Source organism: Phacochoerus africanus, chromosome 11 (assembly GCF_016906955.1).
Source record: "Phacochoerus africanus isolate WHEZ1 chromosome 11, ROS_Pafr_v1, whole genome shotgun sequence".
In the NCBI taxonomy this organism is placed as follows: Eukaryota; Metazoa; Chordata; class Mammalia; order Artiodactyla; family Suidae; genus Phacochoerus; species Phacochoerus africanus.
The window spans coordinates 49382755-49407555 of record NC_062554.1 but is presented as its reverse complement, the minus strand read 5'-3'; the positions used below and the strand labels follow the sequence as shown (position 1 = coordinate 49407555).

General features: G+C 45.7%; 1 protein-coding gene and 1 non-coding gene across 4 annotated transcripts in view; both read right to left on the bottom strand.

Moving 5' to 3' along the window:
* Positions 1-24801, bottom strand: part of UBASH3B (ubiquitin associated and SH3 domain containing B) — a 144837-nt gene that overhangs the window by 7300 nt on the left and 112736 nt on the right. For all 3 annotated transcript variants that reach the window (XM_047753717.1, XM_047753716.1, XM_047753718.1), the window contains exons 6-12: positions 20287-20495; positions 14710-14842; positions 12549-12669; positions 11825-11947; positions 10689-10781; positions 8757-8901; positions 455-561 (exon numbers count right to left, since the gene is read on the bottom strand). In XM_047753717.1, the coding sequence (XP_047609673.1) occupies positions 455-561; positions 8757-8901; positions 10689-10781; positions 11825-11947; positions 12549-12669; positions 14710-14842; positions 20287-20495 (931 nt within the window). The remainder of the gene's footprint in view (positions 1-454; positions 562-8756; positions 8902-10688; positions 10782-11824; positions 11948-12548; positions 12670-14709; positions 14843-20286; positions 20496-24801) is intronic.
* LOC125112327 (U6 spliceosomal RNA) lies at positions 5007-5109 on the bottom strand. Its single transcript, XR_007131120.1, has one exon. It is a non-coding gene; the product is annotated as a U6 spliceosomal RNA (small nuclear RNA).

The following is a 24801-nucleotide window of genomic DNA, read 5'->3' as shown; positions in this document are numbered from 1 at the left end:
GAGTTCAATGATTATAAAATTCAACAGCAGCTTTGAGTCTTAGAAAACACTGCTCTTGGCTGGTGATAGCAGTGACAGTGTACGTATTTGCGTCGGTGTGTTTTTGTGTGGGGTGTCCATGCTTCTAGATCAAATTAGAGGCAAGACAGTGTTATGCTAGAGACCTTCTGGATATTGCAATAGAGAGCCTCCTTCACAGAGTACTAGATAAATTATTGTGCAAGATATATAATATGACTTCATATAGTAAGCATCAACCATGGAATATCCACCATTTTGGACACTTGAGAAAATAGTACAAACTTAACATGAAAGAATAAGAGAGTCTGGAAATATTTTTCTTTTCCTATGAAGTGAGTTTGCCAAAGTACATTGAAACATCTCGAGTAGCCTATTAACTGATGGAGAGAGAAATGATCACATATTTAAGGATGGTGTCCAAAATAATACCCACCTTTACTTTTACATTCGCTTATTATTTCTTTTGTTACTTGGAAACTCCTGCTGATATAGGTGTCATAGGATTCTGAAACCACTAATTTGCTGACTGGAATGTGAGGTCTGCAAGAGAAAAACGAACAAAGGCAATGAAAACATTTTGATCCCAAGACAAAGCAATTGATATTACTCTAAATTGTATCTCAAGACCTTTCTAAATTCCCATATTTCTGTTTATCCATTTCCCCCAGAAAGGACAGAGTATGTATAGAGAAGAATATTTCAGCTGTATATAGAAGTGGGGTTGAAATGTGCAGATATAGAAATAAAGGCCATGTGTGCCTGGTGCCAGAGTGACCAACTGAAAAATGAAACATTCGGTGCAGGCTTCTCTTTCCGGATGAACTCATAAGCAGTTCCTAATTTGACTGTCCATCAGTCCTAGGTCGTATAAATAAGAAGCCAAGCAGAGGTTAGATGTCTTTATCTATTCAGATGGCCAGAGATCTCCCAAGCCTCTCTGTCGTAGGGTTACATAGGATAAGCAGTAAAAATAGGTTTTACTTAATTTTCCCCCCAGTTTTATTGGAATGTAATTGATGTATAACATGGTATAAGTTTAAGGTATACAATTTATTGATTTGTACATTTAAACATTGGAAAATGATTCTCACTATAGCCTTAGCTAGCTCTGGGACCTCTATCATGTCACATAATTACCATTTCTTTTTCGTGGTGGGAACATTTAAGCTCTACTCTCTTAGCAGCTTTCAAGTGCAGTGTGGTTAACTATCATCACAATGCTGTATTTTAGATCCCCAGAACGCAGTCATCTTAGTTAACTGTAAGTTAGTAGTCTTTGACCGATCTCTCCCCATTTCCCCCTCCTCATGGTCCCTGGTCTGTTGGTGGGTGTCCACGCTGCTCTGCTGTCTTTCTCCAAGTTTGGCTTTTTAAGATTCCACATATAAGTGATGTGGTGCTATCTTTGGGAGATCCTATTTTCATTTCCTCTGGATAAACCCCAGAAGTGGGATTGCTGGATCACATGGTAGTTCTATTTTTAATTTTTTGAGGAACCTCCACTACCGTTTTCCATAGGGGCTGCACCAATTTACATTCCCACGACAGGGTAGGAGGGTTGCCTTTGCTGCACATCCTGGCCAACACTTGATACCCCTTGTCTTCTTGATGACAGCCATTCTAACAGTGTGGGGGGGCCACCTCATTGTTGTTTTGATTTGCATTTCCCTGAGGATTAGTGATGAGCACCATCTTCTTTGGAAAAAAAGAAAAATCCAGCTCCTCTTTTTAAATTGGATTTTTTTAAACTATTGAGTTGCATGAGTTCTTCATATATTTTAAATATTAGTCTCTTATAAGAGATATGATTTGCAAGTATTTTCTCCTATTCTGTAGGTTGCCTTTTCATTTTGTTGATTGTTTGCTTTGTAGGAGGTTTTTAGTTTGATGTAGTCCTACTTAGTAATTCTGCTTTTTATTACTTGTGCTTTAGTTGTCATATCTAAAAAAAAAAATCACTGCCAAGATCAATGTCAAGGAGCTTTTCCCCTTATGTTTTCTTCTAGGAGTTTTATGGTTTCTTTCTTTAAGTCGTTAATCCAATTTTTGAGAGTGGTGTAAGATAGGGGTTGAATTTTGTTCTTCTGCATGGTTATCCAGTTTTCCCAACAGGATTTATTGAAGTCTACCTTTCCCCATTGCATATTCTTGGCTCTCTTGTCAAATATTACTTGACTGTATATTTGAGGGTTTATTTCTGGGCTCTCAATTCTGTTCCATTGGTCTGTGTACCTGTTTTCATTTTTTTCTTTTTAGGGCTGCACCTGAGGCATATAGAATTTCCCAGGACAGGGGTCGAATTGGAGCTGCAGCAGCCAGCCTATGCCATAGCCACAGCAATGCCAGATCCAAGCCATGTCTTTGACCTATGCCACAGCTTGCAGCAACACTGGATCCTTAACCCATTAAGCAAGGCCAGGGATTGAACCCACATCCTCATGGATACTAGTCAGGTTCTTAATCTGCTGAGCCACAGAGGAACTCCTGTGTGTTTATTTTTTATGGCAGTACCATACTATTTTGATTAGTATAACTTGAAATCAGGAAATGTAATGCCTCCAGTTTTGTTGTTTTTTGTCAGGTTTACTTTCTTAGATTTGTCTTTTGTGGTTCCATGCACATTTTAGGACTATTCCATTTCTGTGGAAAAGTTCCATTGGAATTTTGATAGGAATTACATATGATCTATAGATGGCTTTGGATAGTATGGACATTTTAATATTAATTCTTCTGACCCATGAGCATAGAACATCTTTCCATTTGTGTCTTCTTCTTCAATTTTTTTTCATCAAAGTTTTATAGTCTTTGGAGTTCCCTGGTGGCACAATGGGTTAAGGATCCAGCATTGTCACTACTGTGGCTCTGGTTACTGCTGTCATGCAGGTTCCATCCCTGGCACAGGAATTTCTACATGCCATGAGCTTGACCAAATAAATAAATAAATATTATAGTTTTCAGTATATAGATCTTTTACTTCTTTGGTTAAATTTATTCCTAAATATTTTATTGTTTTTGATGCTATTGTGAATGGGATTGTTTTATTTCTTTTTCAGATGGCTCATAGTTAGTGTATAAGAACACAACTGATTTATTTATTTGTTTGTTTTGTCTTTTCTAGGGCCGATCCCTCAGCATATGGAGGTTCCCAGGCTAGGGATCGAATTGGAGCTGTTGCTGCTGGCCTACGCCAGAGCCACAGCAACGCAGGATCTGAGCCGCATCTGCGACCTACACCACAGCTCACGGCAATGCTGGATCCTTAACCCACTAAGTGAGGCCAGGGATTGAACCCGCAACCTCATGGTTCCTAGTCGGATTCGTTAACCACTGAGCCACGACGGAAACTCCCACAACTGATTTTTTTTTTTATGTTGATTTTGTATGCTGTGACTTTGCTGAATTTGTTGATTAATTCTGACAGTTCTATGGTAGAGTCTTTCAGATTGTCTCTATATAAGATCATATCATCTGCAAACAAAGTCAGTTTTAGTTCTGCCTTTCCAATTTGGATGCCTTTTATTTCTTTATCTTGCTCAATTGCCCTGGCTAGGACTTCCAGTACCATGGTAAGAGTAGGCATCCTTCTCTTGTTCCTGATCTTAGAGGAAAAGCTTTCAACATTTCACCACTCGGCACAATGTTAGCTATGGGCTTGCTGTATACAGCCTTTATGATGTTGAATATCTTTATCATGAAAGGATGGTGTATTTTGTCAAATGCTTTTTCTGTTGAATATTTTTATCATGAAAGGATGGTGTATTTTGTCAAATGCTTTTTCTGCATCTACTGAGAAGATCATATAATTTTTATCTTTTATTCTACTAATGTAGTATATCACATTTACTGATTTTTGTATGTTGAACCATCCTTGCCTCCCAAGGATAAATCCCATTTGATCGTGGCGTATGATCCTTTTGACATGCTACTGAATTTGGTTTGCTAATGTTTTTGTTGAGAATACTGGTCTGTAGTTCTCTTTTCTCATAGTATTCTTATCTGGCTTTAGAGTCAGGGTGATGCTGGCCTCATGAAATGAGTTGGAGAGTTGTAAAGAGTAGATTTTAGGGCTATTGGAGTTGTGAGCTAAAAAGATCGTCACGGGTTTTTTCCTTTTCTTTCTCTCTTAGTTTGAACACAGACCACAATACCTGGCACTAGGAGAAGCCCATTCCTCTGTTTGAGGAGCTCTCAGCGTGTGGTTGAGATGAGCAGGCTAGTGCTGTAAGTGGTCATTATGACCCAGTGTACAAAAGCACCTAAGAGGATGACCACATCAAAGCCTTCCCATCATGGTGACCCTGAATGTCTTTAATCTTAGTCACTTCTGTTTCTGCCTTCCTTTACTATTTAGTTTTCTGGTCTACGAGATGTTTATCTTGTTTTTGAATACAGCTATATCATAGCTTTTCTTATTTTGGCTTTCATTGTTGCTATTTAGTGCACGGAGATGCTAGTGAGTTCTCAAAGTAAATTCACATGGCATCTTCAGCAGATTACATTGCTGCTGCTGCCGCTGCTGCTGCTAAGATTTACTGAGAGGTTCCCATGTGTCAGGCTCTGTGCAAAGCATCCTACTTGCTTTCCTGGAATATAGCCTTCTGAGCAATGCCTTTTAATTATTTTTTAAAGTATAATTGATTTACAATGTTGTGCCAATTTCTGCTATATAGCAAAGTGATTCAGTCATACATATACATTCTTTTTTAATATTATTTAAAAATACAGGAGTTCCCGTCATGGCTCAGTGGTTAACGAATCTGACTAGGGGCCATGAGGTTGCAGGTTTGATCCCTAACCTCGCTCAGTGGGTTAAGGATCTGGTATTACTGTGAGCTGTGGTGTAGGTCGCAGACGAGGCTTGGATCCCGAGTTGCTGTGGCTGTTGCTGTGGTGTAGGCCGGCAGCTATAGCTCGGATTAGACCCCTAGCCTGGGGACCTCCACATGCTGCAAGTGTGGCCCTAGAAAAGGCAAAAAGACAAAAAAAAAAATACAGAATGCTTCATGAATTTGTATGTCATCCTTGCAGAGGGGCCATGCTAATCTTCCCTGTGTCATTCCAATTTTAGTATGTATGCTGTCAAACCCTTTTTCAAATCCTGAGTTTAAGGATGACAAAACTGAGGCTCAGAAAGGCTACAGATGACTTGCTTTTGCTTACATCAAAAGCTTAAAGCTTGGATTTGAACTTGGATCTGCAATGAACACCTATAAAGTTATCCTCCACTTTGGATGGCTTTTGACAGTGTCCTCCTTGAGGCAGCCTATCTGTGCACTTGGGTTTACTGTCCAGAGAGGAAGGATGCTGTTGCGTTTGAGGGAATCCTGCCTTCATCTAAGTAAAATTCTCTCAGCAAGCATACTTCTCCTAGGAAACAACCTTCTGAATCTCCTAACACTCCAGGGGCTAGGGAGAGACATGAATCACTGCTCGTTAGGGACGGGCCTCGTTGTTCTGGAGCAAACTGTTTCTTCCCATCCCCACTTCTCATCCAGTTCCATTACCATTTACATCACCTGGTCTTCCAGGAACCCCCCACACACTGTGACAAAAGGCCTCTTTGTATGGCCCAGGGAGTCACTGTAAGGGCGAAACCACACTGTAAAGAACAAGACTTGTATACGTGGAGAACTAGCAGGTGCTGGGATCCAGTTCCTCCTGATCAGTTCTTGCTTTGAAGTTGAACCTGTGAATGGCTTTCTTGTTTGAACAGAAAACAGTTTGACTGTCCCAGTGTGGGTGGGACAGTCAAACTTCTCTCACTCCTGTTGGAAGCATCCATCATGCTTCTGACCACACCTGCAGGACCCATGTGTACGGTTGAGTCTGTGTGGTTCTCAGACTCAAGTGGGCCTCCAGCCACCAACTAGACCTGGAACCCAAAGCTCTGGGTACTCAGGCAGTATCCTTGGAACAGTGCTCTCCCCGGTGCACCCTCCAACTCCCAGCCTGCTTTGGTCTAGGCTCTAGAGCCAACTTCTGCCCTGACTCCTACACAAAAGTTGGATTTGTTGCCCCTCTAATACCCCAGCTGCAGTGCCACCCGCCTCCTCCCCTTTCCCTTCCTCCCTCTCAGGGCTCTGCTCTGAAGCCCCATCCAACCAACTGGTGTGTATTTTGTTTTTTTCTGCCTTGCTCCTTCCCGCCCAGCTCCACCAGGGCTGCTTTCCACACCCAGGCCCCAGGCTGGGTCTTGTTGCCTGTGGATGACGCGTGTATATTAGTCAGCAGCCACCTTTCAGTCCTGCCTCCCTCCTATTCAAGGTGACAGGGATCTATAAGCAGTGCTTGCTTGACCTATAATACGCCGGCTATCGGCTGCTGCCCCTCTGCCCATTACCATGTTTCTTTTCTTTTTTATTTTTTAAATTGAAGTATAGTTGATTTACAAGGTTGTGTTAATTTCTGCTGTACAGAAAAGGGATTCAGTTATACACATCTATATACATTCTTTTAAAAAATATTCTTTGCCGGAGTTCCTGTGGTGGCTCAGTGGTTAACGAATACGACTAGGAACCATGAAGTTGTGGGTTCGATCCTTGGCCTTGCTCAGTGGGTTAAGGATCTCGCGTTGTGGTGAGCTGTGGTGTAGGTTGTAGACATGGCTCGGATCCCGTGTTGCTGTAACTCTGGCATAGGCCGGCAGCTACAGCTCCAATTTGACCCGAGCCTGGGAACCTCCATATGTCATGGGGAGCGGCCCAAGAAATGGCAAAAAGGCAAAAAAAAAAAAAAAATTCTTTGCCATCATGGTTTATCATAGGACATTGAATATGGTTCTCCATATTATGCAGTAGGACCTTGTTATTATCCGCTCCATGTGCAATAGCTTACATGTGCTAACCCCATCCTCCCACCCCATCCCTCACCCAGTCCCCTCCCCTTGGCAACCACAACCAAGTCTGTTCTTTTTGTCTGTGAGATTATTTCTGTTCTGCAGATAGGTTCCTTCGTGTTATATTTTAGATTCCACATGTAAGTGATATTATACAGTACTTGTCTTTCTGACTTGCTTAGCATGAGACTCTCTGGTTGCATCTATGTTGCTGCAAGTGGCATTATTTCATCCCTTTTTATGGCTGAGTAGTATTCAATTGTGTATATATACCACATCTTATTAATCTATTCATCAGTCTATGGGCATTTAGGTTGTTTCCACACCATGTTTCTTCAATCATATGGGCCCCACTACTTGCTTCAAAAGGCCTGCTCACTTGGCATAATTAGTTTCAGAGGGAATTTGACTCTGGGGGCTATATGTCTCTCACATGCTTGATGGTGACTTTCACAACTGCTGTATAAAACTGGAGTCAATCTTTTTTTTTTTTTTTCCTCCTCAAATACAAAATGGTTGAACTGAATTTTGGATTTTTTTTTTTTTAACAGAGGAAAACAAAGCCTAGAATAGGGACGGGGTCCTGACCCCCAGGTTCCTGGCATTCATCCTTCTGTTTAGCACAACTGATGGGCTGGGTGGTCTGTGTGTGCTCTGAACAGCTCAGGTAGAAAGATTCTGGAGAGCTTTATAAGTAAGACTGGGAGGAACTGTATGATGCACTTCAGGGGGGATCTGAAGACACAGTTGGCCTGAGGGGAGCCGGTGGCACGTGAGGAAGGTCATTAGTAACTCGCTCTCTTCCCAGGCCAGAGGGACGATGGCTGTTTGCATGGGGACAATGTATTGCCGTTTCCCCAGGGAACATAAAGACCGTGGCCACTGAGTGGATAGAACAACATGCAATTTATTTCAGTAGGGGATCTGACTGATTGATTCTTATTTCTGAGGAATGCTAGTTCCTTTAAGGCAAGAAGGAGCAAATATCAATCAGTGGGGTTATCTGAGATCTTATTTGTGGAGCCAAAAATGACCATGGAAATCAAAACATTTTCTCCTACCTTAGCCAGAAATTCATATTGCTTCATTTGAGGTTTGGGTAGGTTTTTGAAATGAAAGATCAAGGAATATCACAAGGAAGAAAGTCCTATTTATATAGGTCACTGGTTTCAAATTCCGTCCTAAGAAATATGAACTTAATTCCCCACGATAATGTTTGTGAATATGTCCTTCCTCAAAGACATTTTACAAATGCCCAAGTGGATTTCTGATGGTTAATGTAACTATGGTACAATCCACAAACACTTCTTTTTAATAATAGTCTGGCCTAATGGAACAAGCAAGAGACTATCATAAAGCAAACCATACAGTTTTCTGCTTGACATGCAGAAAATGATCCATAAGGGTTATTGTTACTCTTATTGTCCTATGTGTCCACGACAAGTGTAACTTTCAATAGGCCACCAAACTCTCTGATATATGAAAGTGGCTTGCCTCCATCCTGGGGTTTATGGCAGTAGTGAATGAAGACAATTAAAAATGCTTTGAAAAATTAAAACTGAAATCCAAGGCAAGACACCATCCTATCCCTTATTTCCAAACAAGCTTCTGAACTGCACTACCGTTAGCTGGTGTGTGTTCTTGGCATACAAAGTGGTATGACTGTTCACTGAAATTGATATCGCGTGCGTGCGTATGATGGGGGGAGACATATTCCACTCCGATGCCAAATACAGGGAATGCTGGCTTTCTGCAGCTGTCTTTTTTTAAAGCTTGTCCTCCTCCAAAATAGACAACTGCCTATGGGCTACATCTGGCCCTTCCTCTCCTTAGTCAGCCTGGCCTGTGTAGAAGGGTACTTCCATGGGGACCTCCGGAAACAGCGGCTTCAGAGGGTTACCTGTAGGTTGTATCAACGCTCAGGTTGGCTGCAGCTAGCTCGGATGGAGGGATCCATGCAGGTAATGTGTTCCCGGCCACCCATTTTGTCCACTCAAATAAGCCAGGCTCTACTCGGATCTTCAAGTGATTCTCTTGTTGTAAACCTTAGAGGGAAAATAAAATGAAGATGAAGGAGGTACCACTATGTTCTTGTGGAAAAGTAAATTAGAGGCTAAATTGCTTCAACAATTCTGATTCATCTTCTAGTCTCGACTATCAGATGCTATATGTAGCTTAAAGAAGGTAGAAGCAGGGAGGTTTGGACAAGGATTTTTAATTGTTTTTTTTTTGGGGGGGGGGGCTGCACCTGTGGCATGTGGAAGTTCCCAGGCTGGTGATCAAACCCACATTACAGCAGCGGCCAGAGCCTCTGCAGTGATAATGCTGGATCCTTAACCTGCTCTGCCACATCAGGAACTCCAAGAGTTTTTAAGTTTTGTATGTTACAAACACGTGAGTTTAATACTCTGGCCACATTACCAGCATGTAAGCTGGCTTTAAATGGCATGTGATTTTACAATAAATAAATGACGGTGTTGCTCTCTTGTACTGGGGTATGGTTGTATTACAAAGTTGTGTTAGTTTCAGGTGTGTAGCAAAATAAATCAGATATATATAGACACACACCTATATCTATTCCTTTTCAGATTCTTTTCTCACATAGGTTATTATAGTATCTGATTTTTTAAAAATCATCATCCAGATATTTTATATAGTTCTATAACTATTACAATACCTCTTTTCTTTCTTTCTTTTTTTTTTTTTTTTTTAATGGCCACATCTATGGCATATGGAAGGTCCTGGGCCAGGGATCAAACCTGAAGCACAGCTGCGACTTATGCCACCACAGAAGCAACTCTGGGTCCTTTTAACTGACTACACCAGGCTGGGTATCAGATCCACACCTCCGCAGCCACTGGAGCTGCTGCAGTCGGATTCTTTACCAATTGCACCACTGTGGGAACTCCCTATAATTCCCCTTTCTGTAAGTTCCAAGATGGGCTTATCAAGAAACTTTGGAACTTCTTAGCATCCATATTCTCCAATAGCATACATTATATTTGCACATCAGATAAATTGTTCATTTCCTCTATCAGGAAATCCAGTGCACAAGTCCTATGTTTTATCGTAGTGTACTTTGTCCTATGAGCAGCAACTGTCCCTCTTTAACTCTCTTTGTATTGCATTCAGTCCAAGTTTTCTGTGCAAGTGTTATGTCTAATGCATTTGAACACAGACATGCATTTGGATTTACTTAAAGTCAACGAATATAAGTCTCAAATATAGTGTAGATTCCTTGTTGGCTCAGTATTTCTGGCTCATTGGTTTGTTTGGTATAAGTAAACAGTCAGTCAACCTTGTTTCTTCTAGTTTTCCTTGCAGTGAAATGAAAATGGAAATCCCGATAAAATAAGCTTCCATGGATTTTAGGGTAAAAGCGGAATATCTTTATAATAAAGGTGCTTTTGAAGCTATTCCAATTAACTGAAGAAACAAGAGTGATTAAAATTTGCAGACACTTACGAGCATCACCCCACGGAGCAGAGCGGGAGGAAGAAATGTGACTGTTTTCAGTGCAAACAAGGAAAAAAGATCATGCTGTTTAGGCTCTAAATTATTGTCCGACAGCAGTATTTTTACCAGCTTACAATTCATCTAAGAGAGCTTTGTACTTGCAAGAAAAATATTATTTGTCTATTCTCTTGGATCTCACTTTTTGTCACTGGAGTATGATGTGGGGACTTTTGCAAAGTCATCTTCCAAAAGAATCCTTGCTAAACATTTCACATTTGAAGCTTTCAATGGGCGAATGTGCTGAGTCTAGGGTGACTTAGGCGTCGGGTTGCCTGGAGATGGAGGGATGGACTAGCTGACCTTTAGCAAGTCTTACCTTTCAAGATGTTATACGCAGTCTGGACACAGCGCAGGGAAGGGGAGCAGTAGACGTGGTCGATGACGGTGTTGCTCTCTAATAAGGCCTCGCCTGCAAAGGAAGAGAAGAATCAATCTGACAATTTTCTCAGGCTCAGCTTGACCCTCAGTGTGGGAGAGGGTGCCAGGCAGACCCTCCAAACCCCTTTCCCAGTGGAGGCTCACATGGAGCCAGCCATTTAGTCTTGTTTCCAACAATTCTCCAGACCAGTATTTCAATCAAAGAGGCCAAAGACACACCCTTTCTTATCTTTTTCTTTCAGTCTCTCTGGTCCTAAGGAGCCATAAAATACCCATCTTTCCCTCCTGGAGAAAGTCCTAAGACCTTAACACAGTGATCCAGGTGGTCCATGAACTCATCCATCTCGCCAGCCCCATCTCTTGCCCTACTCACCCTCGATGCTCCCGAAACAAGAAGGCTTCTTTCCTCTGTACTTTTGATGCGTCTGTGACTTGATGTTGTTCCTCCCACAGACATGCCTGCCTGCCCTCCTACTCCTTTTTGCCCAGCTGACTTCCACTCTCTCCTCTTCTTCTGTGTCTTTTTTGGGTGCCCTCATGATACTTTGCACATAGTTCTGTTCTTGAGTACACCATACTCTATGGTATGTATCCACTTACATGTTTCCCTGAGGGTGGGGACTCTGGCTTGGATCCCTAATACCTAGCATGGTGCCCTGCACAAGGGAAGTGATCAATCCATATAGGTTACATGATCAAACAGGACCAGGCTGCTGGCACTGTGTGGCAGGTATGGCCTAGACCTGCAAAGAACTGAGCATCTTCAAAGGCTCAGTTGGCCTCTATGCTTTCAGCCCCTCCAGGATTCCCTCTTCCTCACCCTCATGCGAGAAGGTGACCTCTCGGCACCAGGCGTGACCTTGCCCCATCACTGGACCATTTGCTCCTCTACAGGGATCACACTTTGTTCACTTTGGTAAACTAGCCCAGTGCCCTGAAGCTAATGGTTACATAATAAATCCCTTTTGAACTGAGGAAATACAGTGCTTGTAGGAAAGCCTAAGGCAGTGTGTTGGCATACCCCCTGGATCAGTCTTTGGGAGAAATAGCCAGGGTCTATTCCAGGACACTCACCCACGAGTCTTGCTTGCATACATCCAAACACAGTGATGGGTGCATCCTTCTCATAATCCCGGAAACCACCACTCCGCTGAGGTAAGCTATGAGGCATGTTCAGGTTGGTGCGTATGTAGCGGCCTGGAAAGAAAAGTCAGACCAAGGCTGCATGAGTTTCTTTCTTGCTTCTTCAGGACTTCCATTGCTGGTCCTGGCAGCCCCTCCACCACTTCCATTCTTTTTTGGCCAAAGAGATTGAACTGAGCTCTCTAGAAAAGATTGAGGCTGACACCCCTCCTTTGGTAGAATGCCTTGGAATCTACTCTTTCATTCTGCTGATAAAAGTGACAAGAGATGGTTTTTAAGTGAAAGTAGGATTCTAAGATGTTTATGCCTCCCTATCTTCCACATGTCACCCAAATGAAAGTGGAACTAAAATGAGCCAGGGGGACTCAGTGGAGGGAACTTTGGTTGTGGAATCAGGACACCTGTGTCTGCCTTTGACTTTGCCCTATGACTGTGGGCAAGACATCTGTCTTTTTTTGGTCCCTTGAGTCCCAGTTTATAGAATGGGGGCAACAACACCTCGCTCTTCCCTTACACTCCAGGCAATCAGGAAGGACTTAACCATAGAACAGCACGAGGGCGGTAAATGACTCCATCCAGATAAATGTAGCTTGACTCTGCCCCCTAGAGGCCATGATAGGTATGCCAATGCGGAACAGGCCAACCAACGACTCACCTTTGGCATCGAAGCACTGGGACAGCCAGTACTTCCCAAACACAACATCCATCCTCTCACCATGCCGACACACAAAGAGGCATCTCTTTTGAGGGCCAGGTTGACTGCTGATCCTCAGAGGCTGCAGAGAAAGAAAGAAATGCTGTCAGTGGAGAAGCACACGAGAAAGGCGACATGTCCCAGAGCCCAGGGCTGGGTGAGCTGGGCTGTAGGACAAGTTTCATTGACGTTTGGTTGGGATAAGCCCCGTAAGTACTTTGGATTTAGGTTGGCCTATCTCTAAAATGGGGGTAGGAAGCCTCCCTCATCTACTGACCTCACAAGTTATTTTGAGGCTCAGATGAGATGAATTGCAGGTGCTCTGCAAAACAAGAAGGGCTGTGAAAATGGCTTTATTGTTTCTGCTGCTGGTGGTTTGTAGGAGTAGTATCCGGCAACACTGTAACCACTTGGGTTACAGCCCAGTGTGAAACGAGGCCATCGTGTGTAAAGACAGCCATCTAGTGGGACAGCTTCTTCCCCTAAAGAGATGCTTCACCTGCTTCTTCAGGGAGCGAGGACTTTTATCAGTACCGATACGCCTGCCTCATCCCCACCAGGGGGTGGTTAGACCACGTGGTCTGAGGTCTCCTCCAGCAATGAGGTCCTGCTCTGGCTGTTCCCATCACAGGCTAGGCTCTATTGCCTGGCTGCATACACCAGGATGCTCCCAGAGAGGCTGCTACCTCTGGCTGATGAAATAGGCCTGGCTAGTCAAAGGCTTGTCCAGATGACTCTGGTTTCTCTAACTGCTGGGTGGATCCTTATGGATGTTTCTATAGTCCTTCTTTCTGATGGAGTCAGCTGTTTCCATTTGCTCAGGGCGGCCAGCTCCTGTTGGCCAGCATTTCCCATTTGCGTCCTGTTGCCCTGGCAAGTTTAGTCCATGGGATAGTGGCATGGATCGTCCCTGGCTCTCCTACTCTTTCCTAACGCAAGTCCTGGGCTCCAGCCAATGTGATCTAGTCTCTTGTTCCTCAATTTGCTTCGACTTTCAACTTGCCTTTGTCTGTCCTGTCCTGTTCAAAACGACCACCCCACCGCCAGTTCCTCCATTCTGCAACCTTCTGGCATGTATTGAACATGCTAACTAACATCCATCACACTCACAATGTGCCAGGTAACTGTGCTAAGAGCCGTATTCTTTTGTTAGTCACACCCCTGACAGGCAGGAGTTCCCGGGCCAAGGACTGAACCTGAGCCACAGCAGTGATAACAGCAAATCCTTAAACTTCTAGGCCAGCAGGGAACTCCTAAGAACCATATTCTCATTTCCTTTAATCTTCAAAATGGCCTAGGAAATCAACCAGATACTACAATTGACCCTTGAACAACTTGATTTTAAACTGTATGGGTTTAGAGTTCCCGAAGTGGCTGAGCGGAAACACATCTGACTAGCATCCACGAGGATGCAGGTTCAGTCCCTGGCCTTGCTCAGTGGGTTAAGGATACAGCATTGCAGTGAGTTGTGGTGTAAGTTGCAAACATGGTTCAGATCCCCAGTTGCTGTGATTGTGGTGTAGGCCAGCAGCTACTGCTCCGATTTGACTCCTAGCCTGAGAACCTCCATATGCTAAAGGTGCAGCCCTAAAAGACCAAGAAAAGAAAAAAAAAGGGGGGAAAAAAAACAAAAAAAACAAAATGAAAAACCAACAAAACCCCAAACCCTGTATGGGTCCAGTTGATACAAAGATTTTTTTTCAAAAGTAAACACTACAACACTATCTAGTCTGCAGCATATTGAATCTGAGGATGCAGAACCGTGGCTATGGAGGAACCAGATTGGTGTATGGAAGGCCAACAGGAAGCTACACCTGGATTTTCCACTGTGCAGAGGGTCGGGGCTCCTAACCTCGCATTTTGTTTAAGGGTCAACTGCATTACTGCTTTACAGAGATGGCGTGTCTTCCTCTCTCTGGAACAGCCTTACCAGCTGAGACCCAGGTGCTGACAGGCATTGTCAGCGCCACCCATCTGACTCTTCCTCGCTTTCAACTGTTGTCCATCTTTTATGATCTTGTGCCCGGAAAGATGGGAAGCCCTCTGGTCGCAGCAAGGGCAAGGTCTCATGCTTAGTCAAAAGGAGCAGAGTTGAGGGCATGGCCCTGCTGGTCAGCCTTACCTGGGTGGGCTGGCAGATGATGGTCAGGGGAGTTGTGTCCCCCAGGCCCTGGTCCTCATACTGCCGCCTCTCCAGTAGGCTGTCCCCGAATGCCAGCGCATTGGAAGATGATGTATTTAAGATGGAGTGAGAACTGCAGAGGAAGATAAAGAGAACATTACTGCTCTGGCCAGGAGTCACCAGCACTTCATCCTTGGGCTCCCCGAGCGTGTGGAAGGAGGAGACACTCCCCAGGGCAGGGCTTCGGAAAGCTGGCCGGGGGGCTCCCATCCCTGGGAAGGAACATCTTTTAAAAAATTGTTTTTTGATTGACGTATAATTGACTTGCAAATATTAGTTTCAAGTATACAACATAGTGGTTTGCTATTGTTATAAGGCACATCTTGTTTTATACTGACGTCCTGAGATTAATAAATGAGGGGGAGATGGATTTCTGTACTTGAAGCAGATGTGCTCATCCCTCTGGGCAGGGATGGGGCTTATTAGGAGGCCACAGGCATGGATGGCACCAGGGGGATGCTGCAGACACATGAGGTATCAATTCTGTACCATTGTTGCCAGCTCTTTTTCTGGCTCGAGAGAAAGAAACAGTTCCTGTTGCCTTTCATCTTCTCCATGGTGAATTCTATCTGAACTGACAAATTAGAAAGTGGATTCTGACCATCTCCATCACTCTGCCTGTGGCTCCTCGTGGTCAAGGAGACCTTGTGGCCAGGACCCCCTGTTCTGCCTCCTTCAGTCTCCAGACCCCCTCCCCATCTCAGTCACACCTCCAGCGAGATGATGAAACACAGCATTTTCCCGGAGGAGACCATTCTCAACAGATGTGTAGAGCTTCGAGCCAAGAGTTCTCATTTCTGGATGTAACTATAACTACAGAAGCCCTCACAGAGGTCTGGCTGCAAAACAGGCAGCAAATCATGCCGTGTGTAAATTATTTTGATTTAGTAAGGCCTCTGCACAGCTTTATCTAATAAACATTGCAATTCAAATATGGTTGTTAGAAAAATTCAAGGACAGCTACTCCTGCCTCACTGGGCAGTGTCAAGGGAGAGGATGTAAATCTCAGATGTCTTGCTTCTTTACAATGAGGGTAAAGTTCCACAGGTCCCTCTCGCCCTGCAGAGTCCTACTGTGTCCCTGTTGACCCAGCAACCTGTTCCCTTTCTCATCTGTTCTGGATTATTTAATTTAAACACAGTATTCATTTTAGAATTTTAATTTTGAAAAGAACTCTTCATATTCACCAATGTAATCAAGCTAATTGGGAGGGTCAGTACATTTTTTTTCAAAACACTGTGTGATTTTAATCATCTTACCACCACTGTCACTCTCCTAAGTAGCCATTTAAATTTTTTTAAATTTATTAAAATATAGTTGATTTACAATGTTGTGCCAATTTCTGTTGTACAGCAAAATGACTCAGTCCTATGTGTATATATACATACTTTTTAAAAAAAATATTATCTTCCAGAGTTCTTGTCATGGCTCAGAGGAAACGGCATCCATGAGGACACAGGTTCGATTCCTGGCCTTGCTCAGTGGGTTAAGGATCCAGTGTTGTGTGAGTTGTGGTATAGGTCGCAGATGCGGCTTGGGATCTGCTGTGGCTGTGGTGTAGGCTGGCAGCTATAGCTCCCATTCCACCCTAGCCTGGGAACCTCCATGTGCTGAGAGTGCAGCCCTAAAAAGACCAAAAAATAAAATATGATTTTCCATCATGGTCTATCCTAGGATACTGGACCAAGTGTCCACTTCTTTCTGTTTTTTTTTTTGCTTTTTAGGGCCACACCCATGGCAGGCGAGGGGTCAAATCAGAGCTATGGCTGCTGGCCTATACCACAGCCACAGCAACGCAGGATCCGGGCCACATCTGCGACCTACACCATACTTCACAGCAACGCGGGATCCCTGACCCACTGAGCAAAGCCAGGGATCGAACCTGCACCCTCACGGATACTCGTTGGATTCGTTTCTGCTGAGCCATGACAGGAACTCCCAAGCGGCCACTTCTCTACTGAAGCTGGACTCATCCTACTTCTACGCAAAGGTCTCAGAAGCCTTGTACCCAGGAGAAGTGAGGTTTCCGCCCTTGTGTGTATGAGAATCACTGGAAGCTTTAAGAAATACACATGCCTGGGCCCTGCTCCTCACAGATTGTGATTCAGCAGGTCTGGGGTGTGACTCAGGAGCCTACAGTTGAACAAAGCTGCATCAGTACGTGTAATGTGCAGCTATTTCGGTAAATCCTTTTTTTTTTTTTTTGTCTTTCTGCCTTTTCCAGGGCTGCTTCCCGTGGCACATGGAGGTTCCCAGGCCAGGGGTCCAATCGGAGCTGCAGCTGCCGGCCTCCACCAGAGCCGCAGCAACGTGGGATCCGAGCCGCGCCTGCAACCCACACCACAACTCACGACAACGCCGGATCCCCAACCCACTGAGTAAGGCCAGGGACTGAACCCGCAACCCCATGGTCCCCAGTCAGACCCACCAACCACTGCGCCACGACGGGAACTCCTATTACGGTAAATCTTAAGCTACTATAGCTTAAGGAAATCTTGTGCCATTCATAGACAGGCTAATAGTCTAATAGATCAACTCTTTTCCTCTACTTTGAACTGACACCCTCCCAAACATCACACAGTTAAAGAAAATTCAGTTTCACTGTCTGATTCATCAAAGCTTCAGGGCCTGAAATGTCTGGATGTATGGCCTCATCTCGCTTGTACATGTTCCCTAATTTCCTGACTCTAGTACAGCTCTGAAAACCTTGATAGAATCCCTTCTCTGTCTCCTGTAGCTCAGCCAGCAAGTAGAATGCCACCGCCTTCTCTTCTCACCCATCACTGTAATCGAAAGCCCTGACTCACTCTGAGACAGTTCGGGGCTGTCAGTTCCAGTAAGACAATAGTTAGACGCTTCAGGTTGATGGCAGAGTAGGGAGGAAGCCACACCTGACACCCAGAACATCTTCTCAAGCACCACCTACCCCTTCCAAACTCAGGACACAGCAGGCCTGTGAGTAAGCCCTGGAGGGACCGGCCAGCCCTCCCCAATTCAGAGGACACAGAGGAACTTTCACCAATTGACACATGTCTGGAAGATACTCAGAACCAGCCAAGATGCTCTGTTAAGGGTGGTAGGAAAATACTTCCTTAGGGAGGCAGAGAACTGAAAAGGGCAGGGGAGGAAGAGCTGTGAAGGGTCCTTGACCCCAAGTCCCTACTTGTTGCTTGAATCCCCTCTCAACGTCCCATCCAGTTGGCCAGGTCACACTTGAGGACCCCTGTGGCTCCACCTCCTCCAGGCTATCTATCTCCCCCCTACCCTTTTTTTACAGCTGCACCTGTGGCATATGAAAGTTTCCAGGCTGGGGATCGAATCGGAGCTGCAGCTTCAGGCCTACACCACAGCCACAGCAATGAGGGATCTGAGCTGCACCTGCCATCTACACTGCAGCTCGAGGCAACACCAGATCCTTAACCCACTAAGCAAGGCCAAGGATTGAACCTGCATCCTCACGGATACTGCTGGCTTCTTAGCCCATTGAGCCACAGTGGGAACTCCCAGGCTATCTTTGATTAGGGCTGAAACATGGTCTGTCTTAGATCATGCTGGGCTCTGCCTCTGAGCCACTTTCCTTTCTGGGGTTAAATGGGAAAGTGCAGGTCTTCTATAGGAACACTTTTGTGGAAGAGACATTTGATTTGACAAGCATATAAGAGAAGACTAGAAAAGATAAGAGAGAAAGACAAATAATAAAGCAAAGGGCTATTGTAGATTCAGTGCTGATTTATACATGTAAAGCAAAGTCCTTTACTGCAGCATTCATGTACCCCTATGAGGCAAGCGCAATTATTATCTCCCTTTCATAAATTAGCAAACCAAGGCTCAGAGAGGTCATATAACTTGGCCAAAGTCACACAGCTGGTGAGTGGGAAAGTTTTGATTTGCTACCAAGACTTTTGGAATAAAAACCCAAATCCTTAATTACAGTGTTCTAATACCTAATAAATTGGCATTTCCCTACTCTCAGCTGGGTTGACTGTGGAAGCTGAGGGTGAAATTTTAGACATGGTTCCCATGGAAATAACATCCCTAGTAATCTCTCAAAATAAAGGGAGATGACAAACAAACACCCCCCCCGCCGCCCAATCCCCCGGGACCCAGGGAATGAAATCACTTAGGTCGCCCCAGGTTTCAGCTGAGCTCTAACTCAGGCAAGAGTGGGTTTGGACCCAGAGACCTAAAGTGGGTCCGCAGAACTTCTCCCACATGCTCTTCTCCCCCAGGGAGCCCTGCTTTAAAGAACACGATCTGGGAGGTGTGTACTGTCAGACAAATTATCTTTTGAGTCTCTGTTTCTTCACATATATTATGCTTCACTTGTTTTTACAGGGATAAAACAGTGGCTTTGGAAAGCCACCTTATTTATTTCGTCCTTCAGAAACATTTCTGAAAAAGCCAAGGTCTGGGGAAACATAAGGGAGCCTTGACCCTCCGATCTGTGCCACAAGGCGCTGGATGTTCCCGGGGTGGGTGGGGGAGGCTGGGCAGGAAGGAAGGGGGAGTGTTGCTGGGTAGGGGTTATTAAGGAAGGAAGTGTTCTTTTTTTTTTTTTTCCATCTTTGGGTTTGGGGTTTGTCTGCTTGCTGCCACCCAGGATAGGGGAGCTTCTTTTCTTTTCTCCTCCAGGCAAAACACCATGATTGCCCGTCTCTGCTTCTCTTTTATGACAGTAATAACAACATTCAACACCATGCAGCTGGTGTTCAGGGCTTCCGGCTCTCAGCCATGCTGGCACATGGCAAGAACGAGGGGGAAGAAAAACAAACCAGTATGCACACCCTGGCCAGATGCCCGAGTGTGTCGGGGAGGGGGCTGGCTTTGAACTTCTCAGGCGAAGAAAGACATGAGAGGAGTGGGACCACCTTCTCTATGAGGACAAAGCTGTCCATTCAACACAGGCCACTCTCAACATGGGATCAGGCTGGTTTGGGGGATGGTGGAAAGCTCTCTCTCCAAAGAGGTGGGCAGGGGTGGACCATGTGCCTTTTTCTGGTTCTGGCAGTTGCCCACTTCCCTAGATATGGCCTCTGTCATCCAAGCATTCATGTGCCAAGTCTGAGGACCTGCTCAGAGTCACTGAGTTCTCTTGATTCTTACAAATCCTTTCACTCTTGATCTGGCTGGTGTGGTGCGCATCTGTCCTGCTTCTCTGGGGTGTCAGCTCTCCCAGGACGAAGTGGACAGAAGCTCCAAAGCCTTGAAGACTTTGAGCTGGGACGATCCACACTTAGGCCAGAAGAGGCAGGCCTCCATGCAGCCTGTTCGGTCTCTGATCAGGAACTCAGGGATTACACATGATGGGACCGGCAGAGGGAGGCAAGGCAATCCATCTCTCATCCTCCCCAGGCCCCAGCTCCGCCCTTCCCTGGAAGCCTAGAACCAACAGAGCTTCTCTCCCTCAAACTCCGTTTACTGTGACTGCTGCCTTGCGGGTCCAGGATCGAGTCTACCACCTCAAGGTCTGCAATGTTCTTCGAAAAGCAGCAGGCAGAGAACTTGGCGTCTGCTTACCCGTGAAATATCCAGGTGCTGCACTCGTCAGCCTTGGTGATGTAGTTCTCGGGCAGGAGTCCCGAGCAGCCGGTGGTCAAGGACGTGCCGTAGATCCAGCCCTCGCTGGTGCTGGTCTGCTCCATGGGTGACATGAAGATGAAGTCCCCCGGGACCAGCTCCAGCTCATCGTCGTTCTGTGGGGTGTAGGGGTAGATCACCTGTAACGTCTGAAAGAGGAGAGGGAGGCGTGAGGCCACATCTGGCCCATTCTGCTGAGTGCCCCCAGGGGCTCTGTGCCAACAGCGCACACATCTGGATGCTGACATTCACAGGTGCCCCTGCGGAGATTTGGATTCAGATCAGAAGGCGTTTCTTCTCTTTTTCAGGGCACTATGAGTGTGTGCTGGTGCTACCGGCTGGTTCTAGACTTTCCTTCAGGCATATCCTTGCTGCAAGAGATACAGTTTTTAGAAATGCATCTGAAAAGCTGGAGGCTCTCCAGGAAGCGGCTATATGAATGGGATTGGACCTCATTTTCCCTGCTCCATTGGCTGGGGTAGATGCCGTAATAGACTCTGGAAACCCAGAGAGACTCATGGAAAGGGATTCTTCCACGCCGGCGTCACTGACGGGCCAGATGGAGGAAGTTTGGGGAATGAAGAATTCTCCTTCCTCTGTGATGCAGCTGCTTAAATAAGATGCGGTCCCTGCCTTCAAGGAGCTTCCTTTCAACTTTCATTTTTAACAAAGACCTTGAAAGAAAAAGACTTTCATAGCCATCAGTGTGTCGTGTCTGTGTGTAACCAGCGTTTGTCAGTGAACAGGTGGAGACCATGTGTTCCTTCTCTGGGCTCAGAAAAAGCCCCTGGGGCCAACCTCAGGTCATGCCCCTTGGCGGATTTATTCCACCTACTGCCTGCCTTCCTGGTATGTATAAATAGCAGCAGCAGAGGCATGGTGGTACTTGGGAGAACATCGACTCTACCCCTTTGTCGTTAACAGCAGGAGACCTCCATGGAGGACCATCGTTGCTATCTTATGTGTTTCACAAGGGGAGCAAAGAGGGAGCTGTAATTTTACCAGCTTTTCTTACCATCCCGCAGCCATCTAGCGGCAGGCTAGAGATGGTGGTTCCCATGTACAAGTGTTTAACTTTGGCCTCAGTTTTTTCATCTGTAAAATAATACCTGGACTATAAAAGTTAAATGAAGACTCCAGGATGCAGAAGGGGCATAATAATTTCTGATGACCCATGAAACCTGTCTTTCAAGGGGTTACCTTTCCATCTAGCTGACACTGACACTTGACCCCTGTGCTGGGTAGGCTTGTGAGCTTATCAGCTCACCGGGGTCAAGGTGACACATCAGACCATGTCATAAAAAATTTCCTTCTGGAGTTCCCGTTGTGGCTCAGTGGCTAACAAATCCAACTAGGAACCATGAGGTTGCGGGTTCGATCCCTGGCTTTGCTCAGTGGGTTAAAGATCCGGCAGTGCCGTGAGCTGTGGTATAGGTTGCAGACACAGCTCAGATCCTACATTGCTGTGGCTCTGGCATAGGCCGGTGGCTACGGTTCTGATTAGACCCCTAGCCTGGGAACCTCCATATGCTACAGGAGTGGCCCAAGAAATGACAAAAAGACCCCCAAAAAAAAAATTCCTTCTGGAAATTTTGAATGAGAGGAGCCAGTGAAAATGTGATTTGTTTTCCCCATAGAGAATGAACATGATAATGCACAGACCTTAACAAACCTAGTGGATTGCTGATGTTCCTTTAATTTAGGGGACCCATTTCCCCCCTAATTCTTGCTCCAGCATCTTTCACCTCCCGCACCCCCACCCTTTCTCTGCCATGTACACACTCAAACCACGTTTCCAAACTAACCAGGAAGGTTTTCCGCTGAGTTGTTAAAACAGTCTAGAGAAAAACAAACATTCCTAAGAAATCTCTTCCACCTCTAGGCTAGGTATGTGATGATCCAGCCAAAGGAACATTCCTTGTCTTGGAACAGGGTGGAGAGAGGCACCGAGTCATAGGGAACAAGTCTAAACTCAGGCTCCTTGGATGCTCAAGCACAGCATCAGCCTTGGCTCATGATGTCTTTGCCTCAGAAGTGCCTACTCTGTGAGCAACTCAAAAAGAACTTTGGAGAAGAACTCATGCCTCCTTTCACATGGGGAGCAGTGAGTATTCTACCTTGAAGTGACTCCAGGAAGATCAAGGCACAGCAGGGAGAATAGGGGACATTGCGTCCAGGTAGAGAGTAACTGGACAATAAGCAGCGTTGATTTAAATAAGCAGTAAGGAGTTCCCGTCGTGGCTCAGTGGTTAATGAATCTGCCTAGCAACCATGAGACTGCAGGTTCGATCCCTGGCCTTGCTCAGTGGGTTAACGATCCGGCGTTGCCATGAGCTGTGGTGTAGGTTGCAGACGCAGCTCGGATCCCGCGTTGCTGTGGCTCTGGCGTAGGCTGGCAGCTACAGCTCTGATTAGATTCCTAGCCTGGGAACCTCTATATGCTGCGGGAGTGGCCCAAGAAATGGCAAAAAGACTAAAACCAAAACAAAACAAAACAAAAGCAGTAAGAGGAGTTTCTATGGTGGCTCAAACCCGATTAAAATCCATGAGGTCGCTGGTTCAGTCCCTGGCCTTGCTCAGTGGGTTAAGGATCCGAGGTTGCCATGAGCTATGGTGTAAGTCATACACGCAGCTTGGATGCCCTGTGGCTGTGGTGTAGGCTGGTACCTGATTTGACCGAGGTCCGATTTGACCTCTAGCCTGGGAACTTCCACATGCTACATATGTGGCCCTAAAAACCAATAAATAAATAAATACATAAATAAGCAATAAGAATTTAAGGTATCGCAGCAAATCTAAAATTATAAATAACCAGTGCCCATGTCGCCACAGCCCTTTCTCACTCACCAAAATCAGGTGCAAAAGTCATCCTAAGTTTGGGAGATCTCAGGACACCTGCCTAGTTTTGAAGTACATGATACTTTTTTTTTTTTTGCCACACCCAGAGCATACCAAAGTTCCTGGGACAGGGATTGAATCCAGGCCCCAGCTACGCTGCAGCTACGGCCATGCCAGCTGCTTTAACCCACTGAATGAGGCCAGGGATTGAACCCCCATCCTCACGGACACCATGTCAGGTACTTAACCTGCTGAGCCACAGTGGGAACTACAACTTGCAAGAAATCTTGCGTCTGTCTCCAATATGTTTTTCCTCCCTTCCCACTTGGGGACTAAGCTCAGAGTTTACTGACTGATGTCTTGGGAGGGGCAGAGGCAGCCCCATGTGATGGTAGGAGCCGACTCTCCTTGCCTTTGAAACCCCCTTTAATCTCAGTAACAGTAATGGGTGCGACGATTTTGCTGTCATTGTCGCCACACCTGCTTTGTGCTGGCTCATGGGTGAGGGCCTCTCCATCCATCCTCTTTCATCCACACAAGAGTCCAGCAACAGCGCATCACCATTTTGCACATGAGAGAACTCAGCACTGGAGAGTTCTGGAAATTGTAAAGGTGACTCTAACCACTGCTCAAGTGAGGGAGCCAGGGTTAGAAGCCATGTGTGCTAGACTCCAAAATGTATGCTTTTTGTGTAACTCTGTCCTTCCTCTAGATTTCCACGGCTTGGCACATGCAACAGACAGAACACCCTGGAATCGGTCATGTGGAAGAGACGGTGTGAAATACAAGGCGAAGTCTGCAAGCCCACATCAAGCGAGCATCTGCACAGCGGAGGGATGAGAGGAGGAGGGTTGCTAAGGACCGCTTGCTGAGGGTCCTTGGCTAAGTCACTCACCTTCTCTGGACATCTCTGATCTCCCTGGACCCATCAATCAGTCCTGCCTCCTGGGCCCAGAAGGAGGAGAAAGACAAGGAGAGGCTCACAGATGCGGGAGGGCTCAGGTAGAGCCAAGCGACCTCGGAGGGAGAGCTTTATCAGGAAGAATAGTAATAAACGAGCTTTGACAAATAAGAGATAAAAAGAGGCCATGTTATTTTTAGAAAATAATTCATGTGGGCGCCGGCTGCCTCTTTCCCTCAGCGCCGATCAAGCAGAATGTGGGTCAGGCCGAAAAGCAATTACCCTCCGAGTTAACTGGAGGGCAGTGTTGATTAGAAGATATTCCTTGGAAAATTCCACTGCCACCTTCCTTCTCCTAGAAAGGTGACTTCTCACAGTCCATCTGCCTGCCACCCTCTGCCCTCGGAAGGAATCCAATCAGCCATGCCCCACTTGTTCTATTTAGGGCCCGGGCTAAGCAAGTCCAGGAGATGTCAGAATTCCGAAGGATGATTAAGCCCAGTCTCCTTGTTGTGCCTTTGCAGAAACTTACACCAAATGACTTGGAAGGAGGGCGTGCCATTCCCATCAGCCAAGTCAGACAAGGCCGTATGCCCCTGTCACTCACGGGACCCATGCCCAGGCCTGGACCTTTGTCACCAAAACACCTCCAAAACAACAGTGAGGTCGCCTGGCCTAGATTCCGAATTTCTTTTTTCTTTTTTTTTTTTTTTGTC